Source organism: Orycteropus afer, unplaced genomic scaffold (genome assembly GCF_000298275.1).
Source record: "Orycteropus afer afer isolate SDZICR_OR568_19922 unplaced genomic scaffold, OryAfe1.0 scaffold00074, whole genome shotgun sequence".
Taxonomy (NCBI): Eukaryota; Metazoa; Chordata; class Mammalia; order Tubulidentata; family Orycteropodidae; genus Orycteropus; species Orycteropus afer.
The window spans coordinates 7,770,852-7,785,817 of record NW_006921661.1 but is presented as its reverse complement, the minus strand read 5'-3'; the positions used below and the strand labels follow the sequence as shown (position 1 = coordinate 7,785,817).

At 40.4% G+C, this 14,966-nt stretch overlaps 1 protein-coding gene across 1 annotated transcript in view; it reads left to right on the top strand.

The window, feature by feature from the left end:
- The window catches only part of MRPL48 (mitochondrial ribosomal protein L48), a 119,840-nt gene that overhangs the window by 84,740 nt on the left and 20,134 nt on the right, over positions 1–14,966 (top strand). The window contains exons 3-4 of the mRNA XM_007941041.1: positions 5,708–5,796; positions 14,504–14,673. Of these exons, the coding sequence (XP_007939232.1) occupies positions 5,708–5,796; positions 14,504–14,673 (259 nt within the window). The remainder of the gene's footprint in view (positions 1–5,707; positions 5,797–14,503; positions 14,674–14,966) is intronic.

The window sequence follows — 14,966 nt, the reverse complement described above, 5'->3', positions numbered from 1 at the left end:
CTTCCAAGTGGATGGCAGTGGTAGCTGGGCACCATCTAGTTCTTCTGGTCTCATAGTTGTATAGGTCTAGGACTATTTTTTAACTTTGTTTTGTTTCACTGATTCTCTGTATATTTGATGCTGGTACCAAATTATTTTAATACTAATGTTTTCCATAGTTTTATAGTGCAATTTGGTATCTGATAGGGCTAATTATGAGGTAGTTTTTTTGTTTTGTTTTGTTTTGCTTTTAAAGCTGGGATCAAGTAGGGCAAAGATCCAAAAGTGATCTTTTTAAAAAGAGAATTGAGGAAATAACATAATTTATTCAAACAGCTTCCTATTTGGGAAATTTAAATTGTGTCCAAGTTTTGCAATGTAAACAATACTATAATAAACATCCTTGTACCTTAATATCTGTGCCCTTGTCTTATATTTACTTAGGATACATTTCTAAAAGTGGAACTATTGGGACAAAGGAAATGCACATTTATAAGCTATTGATGTATATTACTAAATTCCTTTCCAGAAAGATTGCACCATTTTGTACTTCCTTGGAATGTGAAATGCCTTCTTACATACTCATCAACATTGGATGTTATTATTTTTAATATTTGCTAATATTAAAGATTAAAAAGTACCATTTCTTATGTTTCTAGTTTGCATTATTTTGATTGCCAGTAAGTTGAACACATTTTCAAATATTCTTTCCTTTGCCCGTTTTTCAGTTGTAGTCAGGGAATCCCAGTCCTTAGAAGACTCAAGGCACAGGGTAACTCACCAGTAAGGGTCTGCCCAAGATAATTCCACTTGAAAAGGGACAGCTTTGTTGCCATTTTTCATAGGTTCCTTGAGATATCTTTAAAGTAAGAAGTTTCAAAATTGAATTAAAATGATGTTCAGAAACTATACAGGTAGAGTGCTCCATACCCGCTTTCACCTGTGTGGGCCCAGGCACCATTCCAGCTGCTCTATCTAAGGAATGAGCCTGATTGTGTATCTGATACTTTTTTTTTTTCTTACTGATTTAAATGTACAGAGAGAGAGAGAGATAAACATATATAAAGAAATACAAAGATATAAAATGACGGGAACTCAGAGTGCTTTCATTAGAGCATGAGCAAAAGGTGAGAAACATGGTATATTCAAGTCCAGGTAGATCAATGTAATTAGAACTAAAGGCAGTTTGAAAAGGGCAGAACTTTGGAAAAAAGCAGGCAGCTGCCAGAACAAATCATTGCAAATTTTCTTGGTAAAATATCTTAACCTTTTTTTAGTATACATTTACTGAGCACATACTACTTGCCTCAAGACTGCCCTTGAGAACCTTGCAGTCTATTGCATGGGGAGAATATGCAGTAATTAGATTCTTGGCTGAGGCTGCCCTCATTTTTTCCTCTTTCTCTACCTGCACAGCCTTCTGAAAATGCTTGTTCCAATACTGAAGGGGAAATAATTAAAATGATCCTGGATTGAGGAGTTTAGTTCCCAGGTTAGTAAACAAGGACATTGAAGGACAATTGGCTCTGGCATATATAAATGAAAGGCTGGTGATGTGGGGGACGTCAATATATGGTTATATCTTATAAATATAGTAATTGAAAGATTTTCAAAGCCTCTTATTGAAACCCTGGGGTTTTGTGTCTTCATTCAATGAAAAGAGCTGTCGGTTCTCTCAGGCAGCTGCAATGTTAATGTGATAGGAAACTCAGCTTAATGACACAGTGCGTGGGAAAAAACCCAGCCCCTCAGTTGAATTTATTGGAAATCAGAGGCTTTCAAACTTATAGTCTTATATTTAAAACAACTGGCTAATTAAGCAGTTTAACCACTGGTAATTTAACCAAAAGTTTTCATTTAAGGGGGAAAATGGTTAATTTAACAGTGATTTGAACTAGCGTTTTAATTAACCAGCTGCTCTAATTATAAGAATTGCCCCAAACTGAGTGTGAAAATGCTGCCTTGCCAAGGAATTCCAGTAGAAAAAGGCTGAGGCAAGCATTTAAAGCACTTCTGAGATAAGGAGCTCTGGTAGCACAGTGTTTAAAGCACTCAGCTGCTAACCAAAAGGTCAGTGGTTTGAACCCACCAGTCACTCAGGTAGAAAGATGAAGCAGTCTGCTTCTGTAAAGATTTATAGCCTTGGAAACCCCGTTGTTGTTGTTATGTGTCGTCAACTCAGACCTGACGCACAGCGACCCCTCCTTGGGTTTCTGAGGCAGTATCACTACAGAAGTAGATTGTCCCATCTTTCTTCTGAGGAGTGGCTGGTGGGTTTGAACCACCAGCTTTCTGGTTAGCAGTCAAGTGCCTTAGGCACTACGCTACCAGAGCTCCCTAGCGTTCTATGAGTCAGAATCAACTCGATGGCAGCAGGCTTCAAGTTTTTGGCTTTAACTAAGATGTGTGGTCATCTCAAAGATCAGTTTTGGTTCTGGTGTTTGAAGCCATTGAATTTCTGTGTATTAAAGTTGGTGATTGACATGTGAGATTTATTTACACAAAATGTTTTCCTATCTAATGGAGACATGGAAGAGCATAACTGTGAAGGAAATTCTTGATAATCTTTGTATGTGAAGGGCCAAAGAAGAGTTTCACAGATATAGTCACATTTGAGGTTGCCCCAGAGGCTCTGATGGATTTCACCAGTCAGAGAGGTGCAGTCTCAGCAGGAGGAGCAGCCTAGCAAGGCACAGAGGCATGAAAACTGCTGTTGTTGTGGTTGTTGTTTGCCGTCGAGTCAGCCCCGACTCATAGCGACCCCTCCTTGGTTTCCGAGGCAGTATCACTACGGAAGTAGGATTGCCCAACCTTCCTTCCGAGGAGTGGCTGGTGGGTTTGAACTACCTGCCTTCTGGTTAGCAGTCAAGTGCCTTAGCCACTATGCTACCAGAGCTCGGTTGATATAAAATAGCCAGTGTAACTATGTGGCTGGGGAGCAGAGTTTTAAAGGCCTAGAGGAACCAGATTATAAAAGTCCTTAGATGCTTACCTGAGGAGTTTAAGCTTTGAGCAGAGAAAACCATCAAACATTTTAAATATGGCAGAGACCTCTCTCTTATTCATTGTTGTCTCAGCAGTATGTTAGATGAATAAATAGCTGAATTACATACATCAGACTATATAATTTCTCTGTTCAAGATGAAATGCTGACTCACCACTCATGTCTCGGGTGCCCTCTGTACCCCTCTTATTTTGCTTCGGCTACACTAACAGTCTTTCTCTTCCTTGAATATGCCATGTCCCTGGGTAGTACAAACAATGTGCTGAATTGCTAACCTAAAGGGTGGCAGTTCTAACATACCCAGCAGTACCATGAAAGAGAGGCCTGGTGACCAGTTTCTATTAACATGACAGCCAAGAAAAGTAAACTCTATGGAGCTATAAATATAACTAATGGGGTAAAATTATGATAACTTCTTAGCCACAGCAAACCACCCTGAGGAAGTGAGTTTTTGGACCTCCAGGCTCGGGACCATGGTTATGGGGAGACATCAAGTTTAATTGGCATAACATACAACACAAAAACATTGTTCTACATCTTGCTTTGGTGAGCAACAACTAGAGTGTTAAAAGCTTGCAAGCGGCCATCTAGATACAACAATTGGTCTCTCCTTGTCCACAGCAAAGAAGAATGAAGAAAACCAAAGACACGTGGAAACAATTAGTCCAAGGGACTAGTGGGTCATGTGAACCTCAGCCTATATGCCCATGGGACCATAAGAACTAGATGGTGCCCAGCTGCCACTCTCAACCACTTGGAAAGGGATCAGTGCAGGAGATTCTGGATACCGTGGGAGAAAAATGTAGAACAAAACTCAAAAGCATAAAAAAGAACAGGCTTACTGGTCTGATAGAGAATAGTGAAATCCTGAGACGTTGGCCCCTAGTCATCCTTCAGGTCTGGAGTTGAACTCATTCCCCTGGCTTTCTGCCAAACAATAAAGCAAAAAACTAAACGCACTGCCATAGAGTTGATTCTGACCCCCATTGGGTTTCCAAGGCTGTAAATCTTTACGGATGTAGATTGCCTCATCTTCTTCCTGCAGAGCAGCTGGTGGGTTTGAACCACCACTTCTACTTAGTAGCCAAATGCCTCATCCACTATGCCAAATAGGCATATAAAGTGAACATTTACACCAGGTAGGTACACTCCTTAGAAGAGTCAATCATGGGAGATCAGAAAGGCAGTATTTGCACAGGGAGACAGCTTAGAGAGCAGGAATGCATAGGAAAGGACAGGGAAAAGGTAACCATAGGGAGGAAGTGGGAAGAGAGGTGTTAAATTATGAGGATTGTAATCGATAGCATGAAGCAAAATGTGTATGAACTCCTGTATGGAAAATGAATTTGCTCTGTAAACTTTTACCCAAATCACAATAAAGCAAAACAAAATAAAATCCTATGGAGCATTTCTACTCTGTAACGTATGGGGTTGCCATGAGTCAGAATTGACTCAACAGCAATGGATTGTTATTTTAGTTTGTTCCACATTAGGACCTTTGTATACACTGTTGGCCTGTCAGTGCCCAAAGTGGGGTGACACTATGCCCTGTGTGGGGTAGCGATAGGGAGGGGTATGGGTGAAACAAATGCAGCTGAATAGGTTCAGAAAAGGTAAAAGCTGTATTTCTGAAAGTATGTTCTGTTGGCCTGGAGCATTCATCCTCCTTTTTTTTTTTTTTTCCTTTTTATCCAAAAAACTCCTAGTTGTCTTTCAGATCTCAATTTTATTTAAATTTTAAAATAGATAGTACATGAACATGAAACAAAATTGAAGGGATACAAGAGTATAAAGTAAAAAGTAAGTCTCTTCCTCCTGTCTTCTAGCTACTTACGCCCCTCCCTGGAGATAACCACTACTACTATTTCTGTTTCTGTAAGAAAATCCTATGGAACTCAGTTCTACTCTGTAACACATGGAGTCATCATACGACTTGGAATTGACTCAATGGCCATGGGTTTGGTTTTTTGGGGGGAAGGATGCACATGCAATGGAGCCCTGGTGGCACAGTGGTTAAGTGCTTGGTTGCTAACCAAAGGTCAGAAGTTTGAACCCACTAGCCACTCTGGGAGAAAGATGTGGTAGTCTGCTTATGTAAAGATTACAGCCTTGGAAATCCTATGGAACAGGTCTACTCTGACAAGTCACTATGAGGCAGAATTTAATTGACAGCAGTAAGGTTTTTTTTTTTTTTTGGTTTTATACACATGCATCCTTCTGTATCTTAAATTTCTGTTATTGTTTATTTAAGCTATGTCATAGATTGTTCCATATCAGCAAAACAGATTAAATGAGTTGGTTTTTAAAACTTTCTGGAACTCTTTCTTCTTCGCTGGTTATTTTTGTCCCGTCTCTTTCTCTATATAGTCTCCATTAGAAAACTTCAAAAGGGCTGTTACCTGTTGAGGAAGGAGAGGAGAGGAGAGCCCTCTGCAAATATAAAATATTTTATCCTCCATCTGCCAGTGGTCTAACAGGAGAGAATTTCTCAAAGAAGGATGGTTGGTGGGATTGACTATATCCTGGGTGCCAAAAGGAGAGAAAAAAGGGGTAAACTGAGAATCAACCCAGAATCAAGAAATATCTATAGTTCTTCAAACCAACGAGATACCCTCTACTTCCAAATATTCCCAGTCCTATAGTGAATAATTTGTTTCTTTATGTAGGATCTGCCTGTCCCTGGAAGAGCTTAGAAACAATTTGGTCTTATTTTCTCTTTTTTAGGTGGCTTTCTGTTGAGTACCAGTCGGCACTACAAAACAAAGCCCACTCATGGCATTGGAAGATACAAGCACCTAATTGCAGCACAAGAGGTAAGGGGAGAGGTGCCTTTAGAAAAAGGATAGTGGGCAGTTTTTGCAAAGACATGAAATCAGCTATATATTGGTTGAGTAGAAAGGACAGGAGTGTCTCTTCAGTCCATCTAGACTAGAGATAATACTACCAGTTTCCAATCTTGTCCCTTGGCCAGGTTATCACAGAGAAAAACAAATGGGTTGGTTTTACTATTTGTGATAATTTTTAATCTCTTCTTACTACTTTGTACAATAAGGACCTCAGAGTCCTTATGATAAATTGAGTTGAGTTGAATGATTGGTTTGTGTCAAGGAGTGGGAAAATAACATCTTTAGCCAAATAGCTGATTTTTATAATTTTTTCAGATTCAAAATATATGTGATATCCTTGAACTTGTTATCACAGATAGCTAAGAGTTAGTTCTAAGAATTATAAGAATATTTAGATCATTTCTCTGGCTGCCGCTTCATAATTGCTTCTGTAGTGGTTAGGTTTCTGTGCGTGTTCAGAGGGTTTTGTGATGGAGTCGACACCACATTGCCCTGAAAATTAGAAGATCTGGTTTTGAGTCTTGATTCCACTTCCTATAAACAGTACAGTTAGGAAGATTTGCTGTTCTACTTGGGGGGACTTCAACATCACTTTTGTTTCTTTGGCTTATGTTAATGCTCCCACTCAATGGTGTACATCTCCCATTACCTCTCTTTCCATGGCAGAGGTCTAACACCACTGTATTTGAGCTATAGAAACCACTAAACTTGTCATTTTCTTCTGAGCATCATCATAATATCAAGGAATTTCATGAGAGAAACACTGCCAGGTCAGAGGAAACAGATACCCTATTAAAACTACTCCTTTGTAGTGGGAAGAGAACTGAAGTGGAAACCAGGAAACTTATGTTCTAGCTTTGTTCTACCACTTCTCAGCTTAATGACTTAGGGTAAGTTAACCTTACCTCTGTAGGTATGGTTGGCCCCGAAATTATATGTAAAATGTTTTCTGTGTATGAATTTTTCTGAGAAGAAACTATACCTTTTATCAGACTTTTCAGAAAGGCTGAGAAATCTTGGACTAGAATATCTTTAAGAGTCCGTTAGGTCTGATATCATACAACTCTTTGATGCTATGAAACATTTATTGAACAGCTATTATGTGCTGGGTACTGTTGGGGATGCCTTGTCTATTCAGAGTAGGTTGTAGTAAATCCTGTAGAATGAATGAAAAGAATTCATTCATGTTCTTAGGGAGCAAGTGAACCAGTAGAGGAAATAAGACACAGATAATTATGCTGCCAGGCAGAAAGTGACAAGTGCTAAAGGAAAGGTACAGAATGGTATTAAAATTCAAGAGTGATTTACACCCTTTTTGAGTGTGACACAGAGTGAGTTGCTGGAGTTGTTTTATTTTGGGACATCTCCCTTCTCCTAAAAGTCCCACATAAATTAGCAGGAAATAAAATTAGTTTTGTTTTTCATTTTTATTTTTTAATATTTTGGTATCCTCCCTCTAAGATAATTTTCTGCATATGCCATGCTCCGACCCACTGCTTAGCTTGATATAAAAGGCAGCATAATGCCATCTGTCTCCATCTTTCTCTCGAAACTCTTCATCCATCTCATGGAAACCACACTTTAGCTGCACTGGTCCTTATGCTTTCATCCAAATCCTCATGTTGTTTCAAGTCTTCTCACATGTCTTCTGTCTACTTGGAAGAGCTTCTTCCCTTCTCTAGTTGGATACCTCCTCCTCAACCTTTAAACTCCACTGAGGAAGCAGGATGAAGAGGGACAAGAATGAATCTCCCCTTCTGAGAAGCCTCCCTGGACCTCCCAGACTAGGTTACTTGCCTAGGAGCTCTGGTGGCATGATGGTTAAAGCATTCAGCTGCTCACTAAAAGGTCCACAGTTTGAACCCACTAGCCACTCCATGGGAGAAAAGATGAGGCGGTATGCTTCTGTAAAGATTTACAGCTTTGGAAACCCTATGGAGGCAGTTCTACTCTGCCCTTTAGGGTTACTATGAGAAGGAGCTCTGGTAGCATAGTGCCTGAGGCACTTGACTGCTAACCAGAAGGCTGGCGGTTCAAACCCACCAGCCACTCCTCTGAAGGATGGTTGGGCAGTCTACTTCTGTAGTGATACCACCTTGGAAACCCAAGGAGGGGTCGCTATGAGTCCAGTCCAACTCAATAGCAAAACAACAAAAACAGCAACATGAGTTGGAATCAACTTGATGGCAATGGGTTTTGATTTTTGGGTTGCTTGCTCTACCATGAGTTGCCACAGTTCCTTGTGCTTCCTTTGGCACAGGACTTACCACTCTGTTTTGATGACAATCTTCCCTTCTAGATTGTGAGCTCCATAAGGACAGAGGGCCTGTCTCATTTTTCTCCGAATCCTCAGTGTCCAGCATCAAGAGTCACAAGACTGAGTGTAGAACCTTTGGAAGGAAGAATGAAGGGATTATATCAGCAGAAAGGCGGCAAGAACTGGTCATGCAGTAGAATTAATTTTTGTTGGTGCCAGGGCCTGGCATCAAGTAGAGAGCTGTAAACATTGATTGAGCTGAACTGAAATGTAACTGTTGGGCTGCCTGAGGCTTTGCAAATCAGAGCTGGCAAACACAACTGCATTGTTTGTAAACAGCTGGCTCCAGATGACTTTGGTTGCTTGAGGGGAGAGATACTCCCTTTGGTTAGGGCTGTAGGCTTCTTTTTTTTTTAAAAAAAGTTATTCAGTGCCTGGGGTGGCTAAAGCAGTAGTGCTGGTTATTGGTGGAAGCTGCTTTTGATGCCTTCATTCTTACAAGGAGCAACACAATGAAAGTACTAATCTGTCAGTTTACGGAGGCTCTGTCTCAAGTCCAGCTCTCTTTACTGCCCTGGGGAACTGGACTGGATAAGGTAAAAGGAATCTTGTGACCTCCTTTCTTTCTTGCCCTAAGCCTAGAGCCTAGAAAACAATTAGCTGCCAGATTTCCATTTCTTCCTCTCTGGGTCTCAGTCAGGCCTGTGTGCTCTCTTGAGCCCAAAAGAAAATTAATTCTACTGCATGACCAGTTCTTGCCCCATTTCTTCTGGTATAATCCCTTCATTCTTCCTTCCAAAGGTTCTACATTCAGTCTTGTGACTCTTGAACTTTGGGAAGTAAAGGGGCATCCACCTCATCTCAGCTTTCCTTGTGAATCCTTGTTTTATCTCCTTATTGCTTTCATGGCCTGGTTTATGCATCTAAGTTGGTTCCCATCTCTCCATCCTATGCCCAGTCTTTGATGCTTCTCTGAGGAGGACTTAAAAGGGGAGGTGAGCATGACACTTCCCCTTGGGTAGCAGCATCAGGGATGACAACAAATTGTGGTATTCCAGGCTCTTCACAATGTGGGCCCAGCTTCTTCTGATTTCCCTTTTTGCACCCTATGTTTCAGGCACATTTTCCCGAGCACCCGCTCTCTCATGATGCCATGCTTTGCACGTGCTCTTTCCTCTGCATAGGATGATGCTTATCTTCTACTCTATAGTTCCCATCCTGCAAGACCCAGCTTGACTCATGGCATTAAGAGATCACATTTCTCAGCATGTCTCAGACCTAGCACTGTGTCTGTAGATCTCATTATTCCCTCAAGGGCCCTGCACCGTTCTGTTGAATTTAAAAGGCTTCAGATTTTTTTTTTTTTTTTTTGAGTGACTTATAGTTGATAAACTCACTGCTGTCGAGTTGATTCGACTCATAGCGACCCCTCCTTGGGTTTCCAAAGCGATACCTCTATCGAAGTAGATTGCCCAACCTTCCTTCTGAGGAGTGGCTAGTGAGTTTGAACTGCCAGCCTTCTGGTTAGCAGTCAAATAATAATAATAATCCTTCATATTTGTATAGTGCTAGGCCAGTTTTCCTAAGATTACTTTCTTATTTACCTTTAGCTGTCCAGCCTCCATTCTTGAACTAATAGCAACCCAAGAATCAGAGGATTGCCAGGGGGAAAATGTGGGAGGACAAAATAGAGGCAGCATAAATGGCTGTCAATTTTTAGTTGTTATATATTTTTCTAGGCTCTGGGGTAAGTGTGTAAGGTGTGTCTTTTGTAACTCAGACAATTTCCTCCTCCTAATTGAATGATCCTAGGAATTAAGATTCCCTTGAAAACTTCATGCTGACATAGAAGAAATGATCGTCATTTTTGACACCTAGTTATTTTGTTGTAGCATCCATATATAGATCAGCATTTACAGTGTCTGTGAGGAGACTGTGGCACCATTCCCAGAAAAGTCAACATGTCAGAATCACTTTATAGTGACAGTCGTAGCTTGTAGGGTGCAGAAAGATCGGTTTTGCTGGTCTAGTAAGGCTAGACACAGCTCATAGGACTAGTTTAGGGGAAGTTGTTTTATACTAGCGTCAGTGTATTCCCTCAAGTCTATTTCTCATAAATCACTGAAGAGAAGATTTGTCATTGAGTATCTACTAGGTGCCAGAACCTATACGGAGCTCCTGTGATGCTCAGGTGAATGTGACACAATCTCTTCCTACAAAAGCTTACAATCTGCTGGGAAAGATAATACGTAAAGATGTGACTAGAAAAATATCCCCTGAAGTTTTCTTTGAACCACTAATAGTTTAGTTTAATTTGTAAAGAATGTCTTCTTTGAACATTGTGCTCTTTTAAGAACTATTTAACTGTGTGAAATCAGATTGACAACAAGTCAAAAGGTTAGTTAGGAACCTTAGGTAGCAGTGAGTTTATGTTAATAGGGGAGGAACAATTCAGAAAAGGGGAATGAGAAAGGTTGCACAACTTGAAGACTGTAATCAATGTCACTGTATTGTACATGTACAAATTGTTGAATTGGTGTGTATTTTCTTAACAAAAACAAAAATAAATTTTTAAAAAATGTAACCAGATACATTGTGATAAGTCTTTACTAGGGGAGTGAACTTACAAGAGAACAAAGATAACTAGCAATTCTTGAAAGGGTCAGTTAAGGTGTCACAGAATTCAGCTCAATAAATATTTATTAAATACCACCTGTATGTGTGGTCCTGGGCACGTAAGGTTCAATAGGACACTCTTTTAGGAGTATCAGGAGCTCTCGTGGTGTAGTGGGTAAGACATCCAGCTGCTAATCAGAAGGTCAGTGGTTCAAACCCACCAGCCACTCCGTGGGAGGAAGATGAGGCAATCTACTTCCATAAAGATTTACAGCCTTTGAAACCCAATGGGGGTCAGTATGAGTCAGAGTCAACTCGCTGGCAGTGTGTTTGTTTTTTAGGAGTATCAGCTGCTTGGGTAGCTGCTAACATTGAGGTTGTAAAGAATATAAATAATTTTTCAGGGATATTTTAGGCACAAGGAGTAACTCCTATGAAGACTTGACTCTGCCACCTGGTCTCTAACCCACCAGAAGTCTTACTCTGTTTCACCTGTTCTTCTAAATGACAGCTGTGTCACATTTATTGAAGGATTCATATTAGATATGAATAATAGTGATGATCCATTTCCATTTTCAAAGTGCTTTCACATCCATTATCTCAGAGCATCTGAAACCACTTCCTTGGAATGCTGAACCCCTCCTCAAGCTGAATAATGACAGTCTTTGTCAAATTTTAGAAAAGCATTAAGTTAACAGATAGAATTTTCTAAGTCTCAGGTTTATTTCCCATCAGTTTTACTTGATGAAAACAAGTAGTAAGAGAGAAACTTACATATACTTTCATGTTTTATGAGATGCAGAGAACCCCATGTATATAGCTACTACTGCTACTCACTGCCGTCAAGTCAGATCCAACTTACAGCAATCCCTCCTTGGGTTTCCAAGGCAGTATCACCACGGAAGTAGATTGCCCAGTCTTCCTTCCAAGGAGTGGCTGGTGGGTTTGAACCGCTAGACTTCTGGTTAGCAGTCAAGTGCCTTAGGCACTATGCCACCAGAGCTCCTCCATGTATATAGTATAACCATATTTTCTGCTGTAAAGTCGTTCATGTTGTATATGATGAAAATATATTAATGAGAATATTTCTTGATGTTTCACAAAGGGAAACAGGATTATTTAGGCTATTTGCAACTAGAATAAATTTGAAAACCATGCTTTTGATTCACCAACAATGCTGTGAGGTAAGCAGGGTAGAAAAGGAAATAGATCTAGGAGCATAAGTGATATCTCCACAACCATATAGCCAGTAAATGACAAAACCAGAAACAGAATTCAATTCAACTCAGCAAAAAGGTATCAAGACTTAATATTGCTGTGCTGTAAGGATACAGATATTCTGTATTTGGCACAGTGGTTAAGCGCTGGGCTGCTAACTGAAAGGTTGGTAGTTCGAATCCATGAACCACTCCTTGGGATAAGGATGTGGCAGTTTGCTTCCATGAAGATTACAGCCTTGGAAACCCTATAGGGAAGTTATACCCTGCCCTGTGGGGTCACTATGGGTCAGAATCAACTCGCAGTCTAGAGGCTAAATACATGGCAAGCATATCAGCCTTTTTGTTTGAAGAGTAGGGCGACACGATCCTTCTCAACTTTTCCATCCTGGAGAATATTCCCTTTGGTGACAGGTAGGCACTATTACTTTAGCAGGAGTGAGAAGAGAGAACCTAGCTTAGAGGCCAAAATTACCTTTGGCATTTCCTTACTACTGTAACCTTAAACAAGTAATTTCTTCTTTCTGGGCCTCAACTTCCTCCTTGTGTAAAATTAGGGAGGACTGGGAGGATAAAGTAAATGGTCTCTAAGATCCTGAACAAATTTGTTTTAGAAGAAGTACAATCAGAATGCTCCTGAGAATGGAGGATGTTAAGGCTTCAATCTCATGTGGCTTGGACATGTTATCAGGAGGGACCAGGCCCTGGAGAAGAACATCATGCATGGTAATGTGGAGAGTCAGTGAAAAAGAGGAAGTCCCTCACCAAGATGGATTGACAGTGGCTGCAACAGTGGGCTCAGACAAAGCAACGATCGTGAGGGTAGCACAGGACAAGGCAGTGTTTCGTTCTGTCGTACACAGGGTCACTATGAAGAGTTCTGGCATTTTCCCTACTTAGACAAAGCCTCCTACAGGCTTCAGAGAAGCTCCTCTCCTTTGTGCTGGAAAATTTCAGCCACTCCCAGCATTCTGGACTTGAGAATTCTTCACAGCTTTAACTGCAGTGCTGACTGTCATGATGAGAAGTCCTGATTGCATTTGGCTAATGGTGTGGTGGGCTCTGTAGAAGAGACAGCCATGTTTTGATGGCTGGTCTTTAGAGATTGGCTTTCATTTACAGCATCCTGGGGTGTCCACCTCTTTTAACATGTTAATATTGCAGGAACTGCAGTGGAAAAATCCCCACATTGGTTGTCAGGAGGTTTGGATTTTAGTTGCTGAAATCTATCCTGTCTGGCTATGTGACTCTAGGGGATGTTTGAATATCTTTGGACTTCATATTCTTTAATGCAAACAAAGAGAAATGGGACTAAATCATCTTTAAATTCCTTCCTGTTGTAAAATTGTAAAATTCATACGTCAGGCCCTGTGCTACAGTAATCCGACCAGTTGCTGTCAAGTCGACTTTGACTGATGGCAACTCCCTGAGGTCAGAGTAGGACTGTGTTCCATAAGATTTTCAATGGCAGATTTTTTTAGAAATAGATCACTAGGCCTTTCTTCTAAGGTGCATCTGGACTAGATGTGCAGAATATAAAAATGAAAATGGTAAAACCATAAATGACAGTTCAGATTTATTTTGTATTTATATATGTGACACAGACTGTATTATCCACATTACATAAGGTATTTTGTTCAATTTTCAAAATATCTCTGTGAGATAAGGTCTGTCATCAGTATACTTGCTCCTTCCCCCTATTTCCCCAAATGGGGCCTCTGCTCCCTTAAGTTGACCTGGAGAGCAGCTATGTGAGAAAACCGTTCCAGATGCTCTGCTAAGAACAGCTCTACTGGGCTTAGGTAGGGGTAACTTAAGACATGTAAGTAGAGAGAGATTTTTTTTTTTAAGAAAAATATTTCTGCTAAGTAGCACAGGAGTCTCAGGGTGGTACAGATAGTTAACACAGTTAGTTGCTAACTAAGAGATTGGAGGTTTGAGTCTGCCCGGAGGAATCTCTGAGGAAAGGCCTGGCGACTTACTCACATGGGTTGGCATGGACTGAAGCAGCACTTTGTATGAAAGGGAAAGAAAGAAAGAAAATAATTTGTTCTGCCTTTCAATTCTCAAAGGAGGGCTATATAATTGCAGAATTTCAGAGCTAGAAGGTCTGAAAGAGAACTAATTCTGTGCTGCCTAGCTGTTAATTTCTGTAAGATTCTGATGGAAGCTAAGGATTCTCTCCTTAGAAAAATGTGCATAAGTATAATTTTGGGAGTTCACAGATGACTTGAAATCTGCCCATGGATTCCATGTTGAGAAGCTTTGATTTAGCATAACCCCATCATTTTACAACTAGGAAGGCCAGAAATGGAGGATGAGTCTCATAGCAAGTTAATAGCAGAAAGTCACATATATTTGTGTTAAAGTAATGCCAACAGTATTCTCTCGCTTTTCATTGGCTAATACCACAGCCTAGACCAGTCTTTCTTAAGAGAATGTCAGTTTATAGATAGGGTGGCCAGAGAGCAAATTTGTTTGTTTGAAAGATAGTTTTTTTCTTTATATCGAGATAATATGATTAGAATTTCTAATAGAATGCCTTAATTTATTTTCTTTCTCTTTTTATTTGTTTTCTGTTCAGCTTAAGAAGAAGAGGGGAAAAGTGGAAGTGAGACCCATTAATTTGGGGACAGATTATGAGTATGGTGTTTTAAACATTCAAGTGACTGCATATGACATGGCCCTGGCAGAGAGTTATGCCAAGTATGTTCACAACCTTTGCAACGATCTCTCCATTAAAGTTGAGGAAAGGTATGAAGGGTGTCTTTCCATGGAATGTTCTTGGCATAAGGTAGTATGCTTTTTTTTTTTTCTCTCAGGTTTTTAAGATATAATTTACATTTCTTTTAGGTATATAGTTGCAAAACCGGCAAGGAGGCCACATGTTCTGACCTTCTCTAATCCCACAAGGGGAAGACAGGATTACCAGCAGTAACCCAAGGCCTATTCCTGCCAGGCCAGACATGTTGCCTCCCTCCAGCCCTTTCTTCAACCATTCCTCCCAGAGCACCCACCACCTCTCTCCTGGGTTCGATAATTCGCTG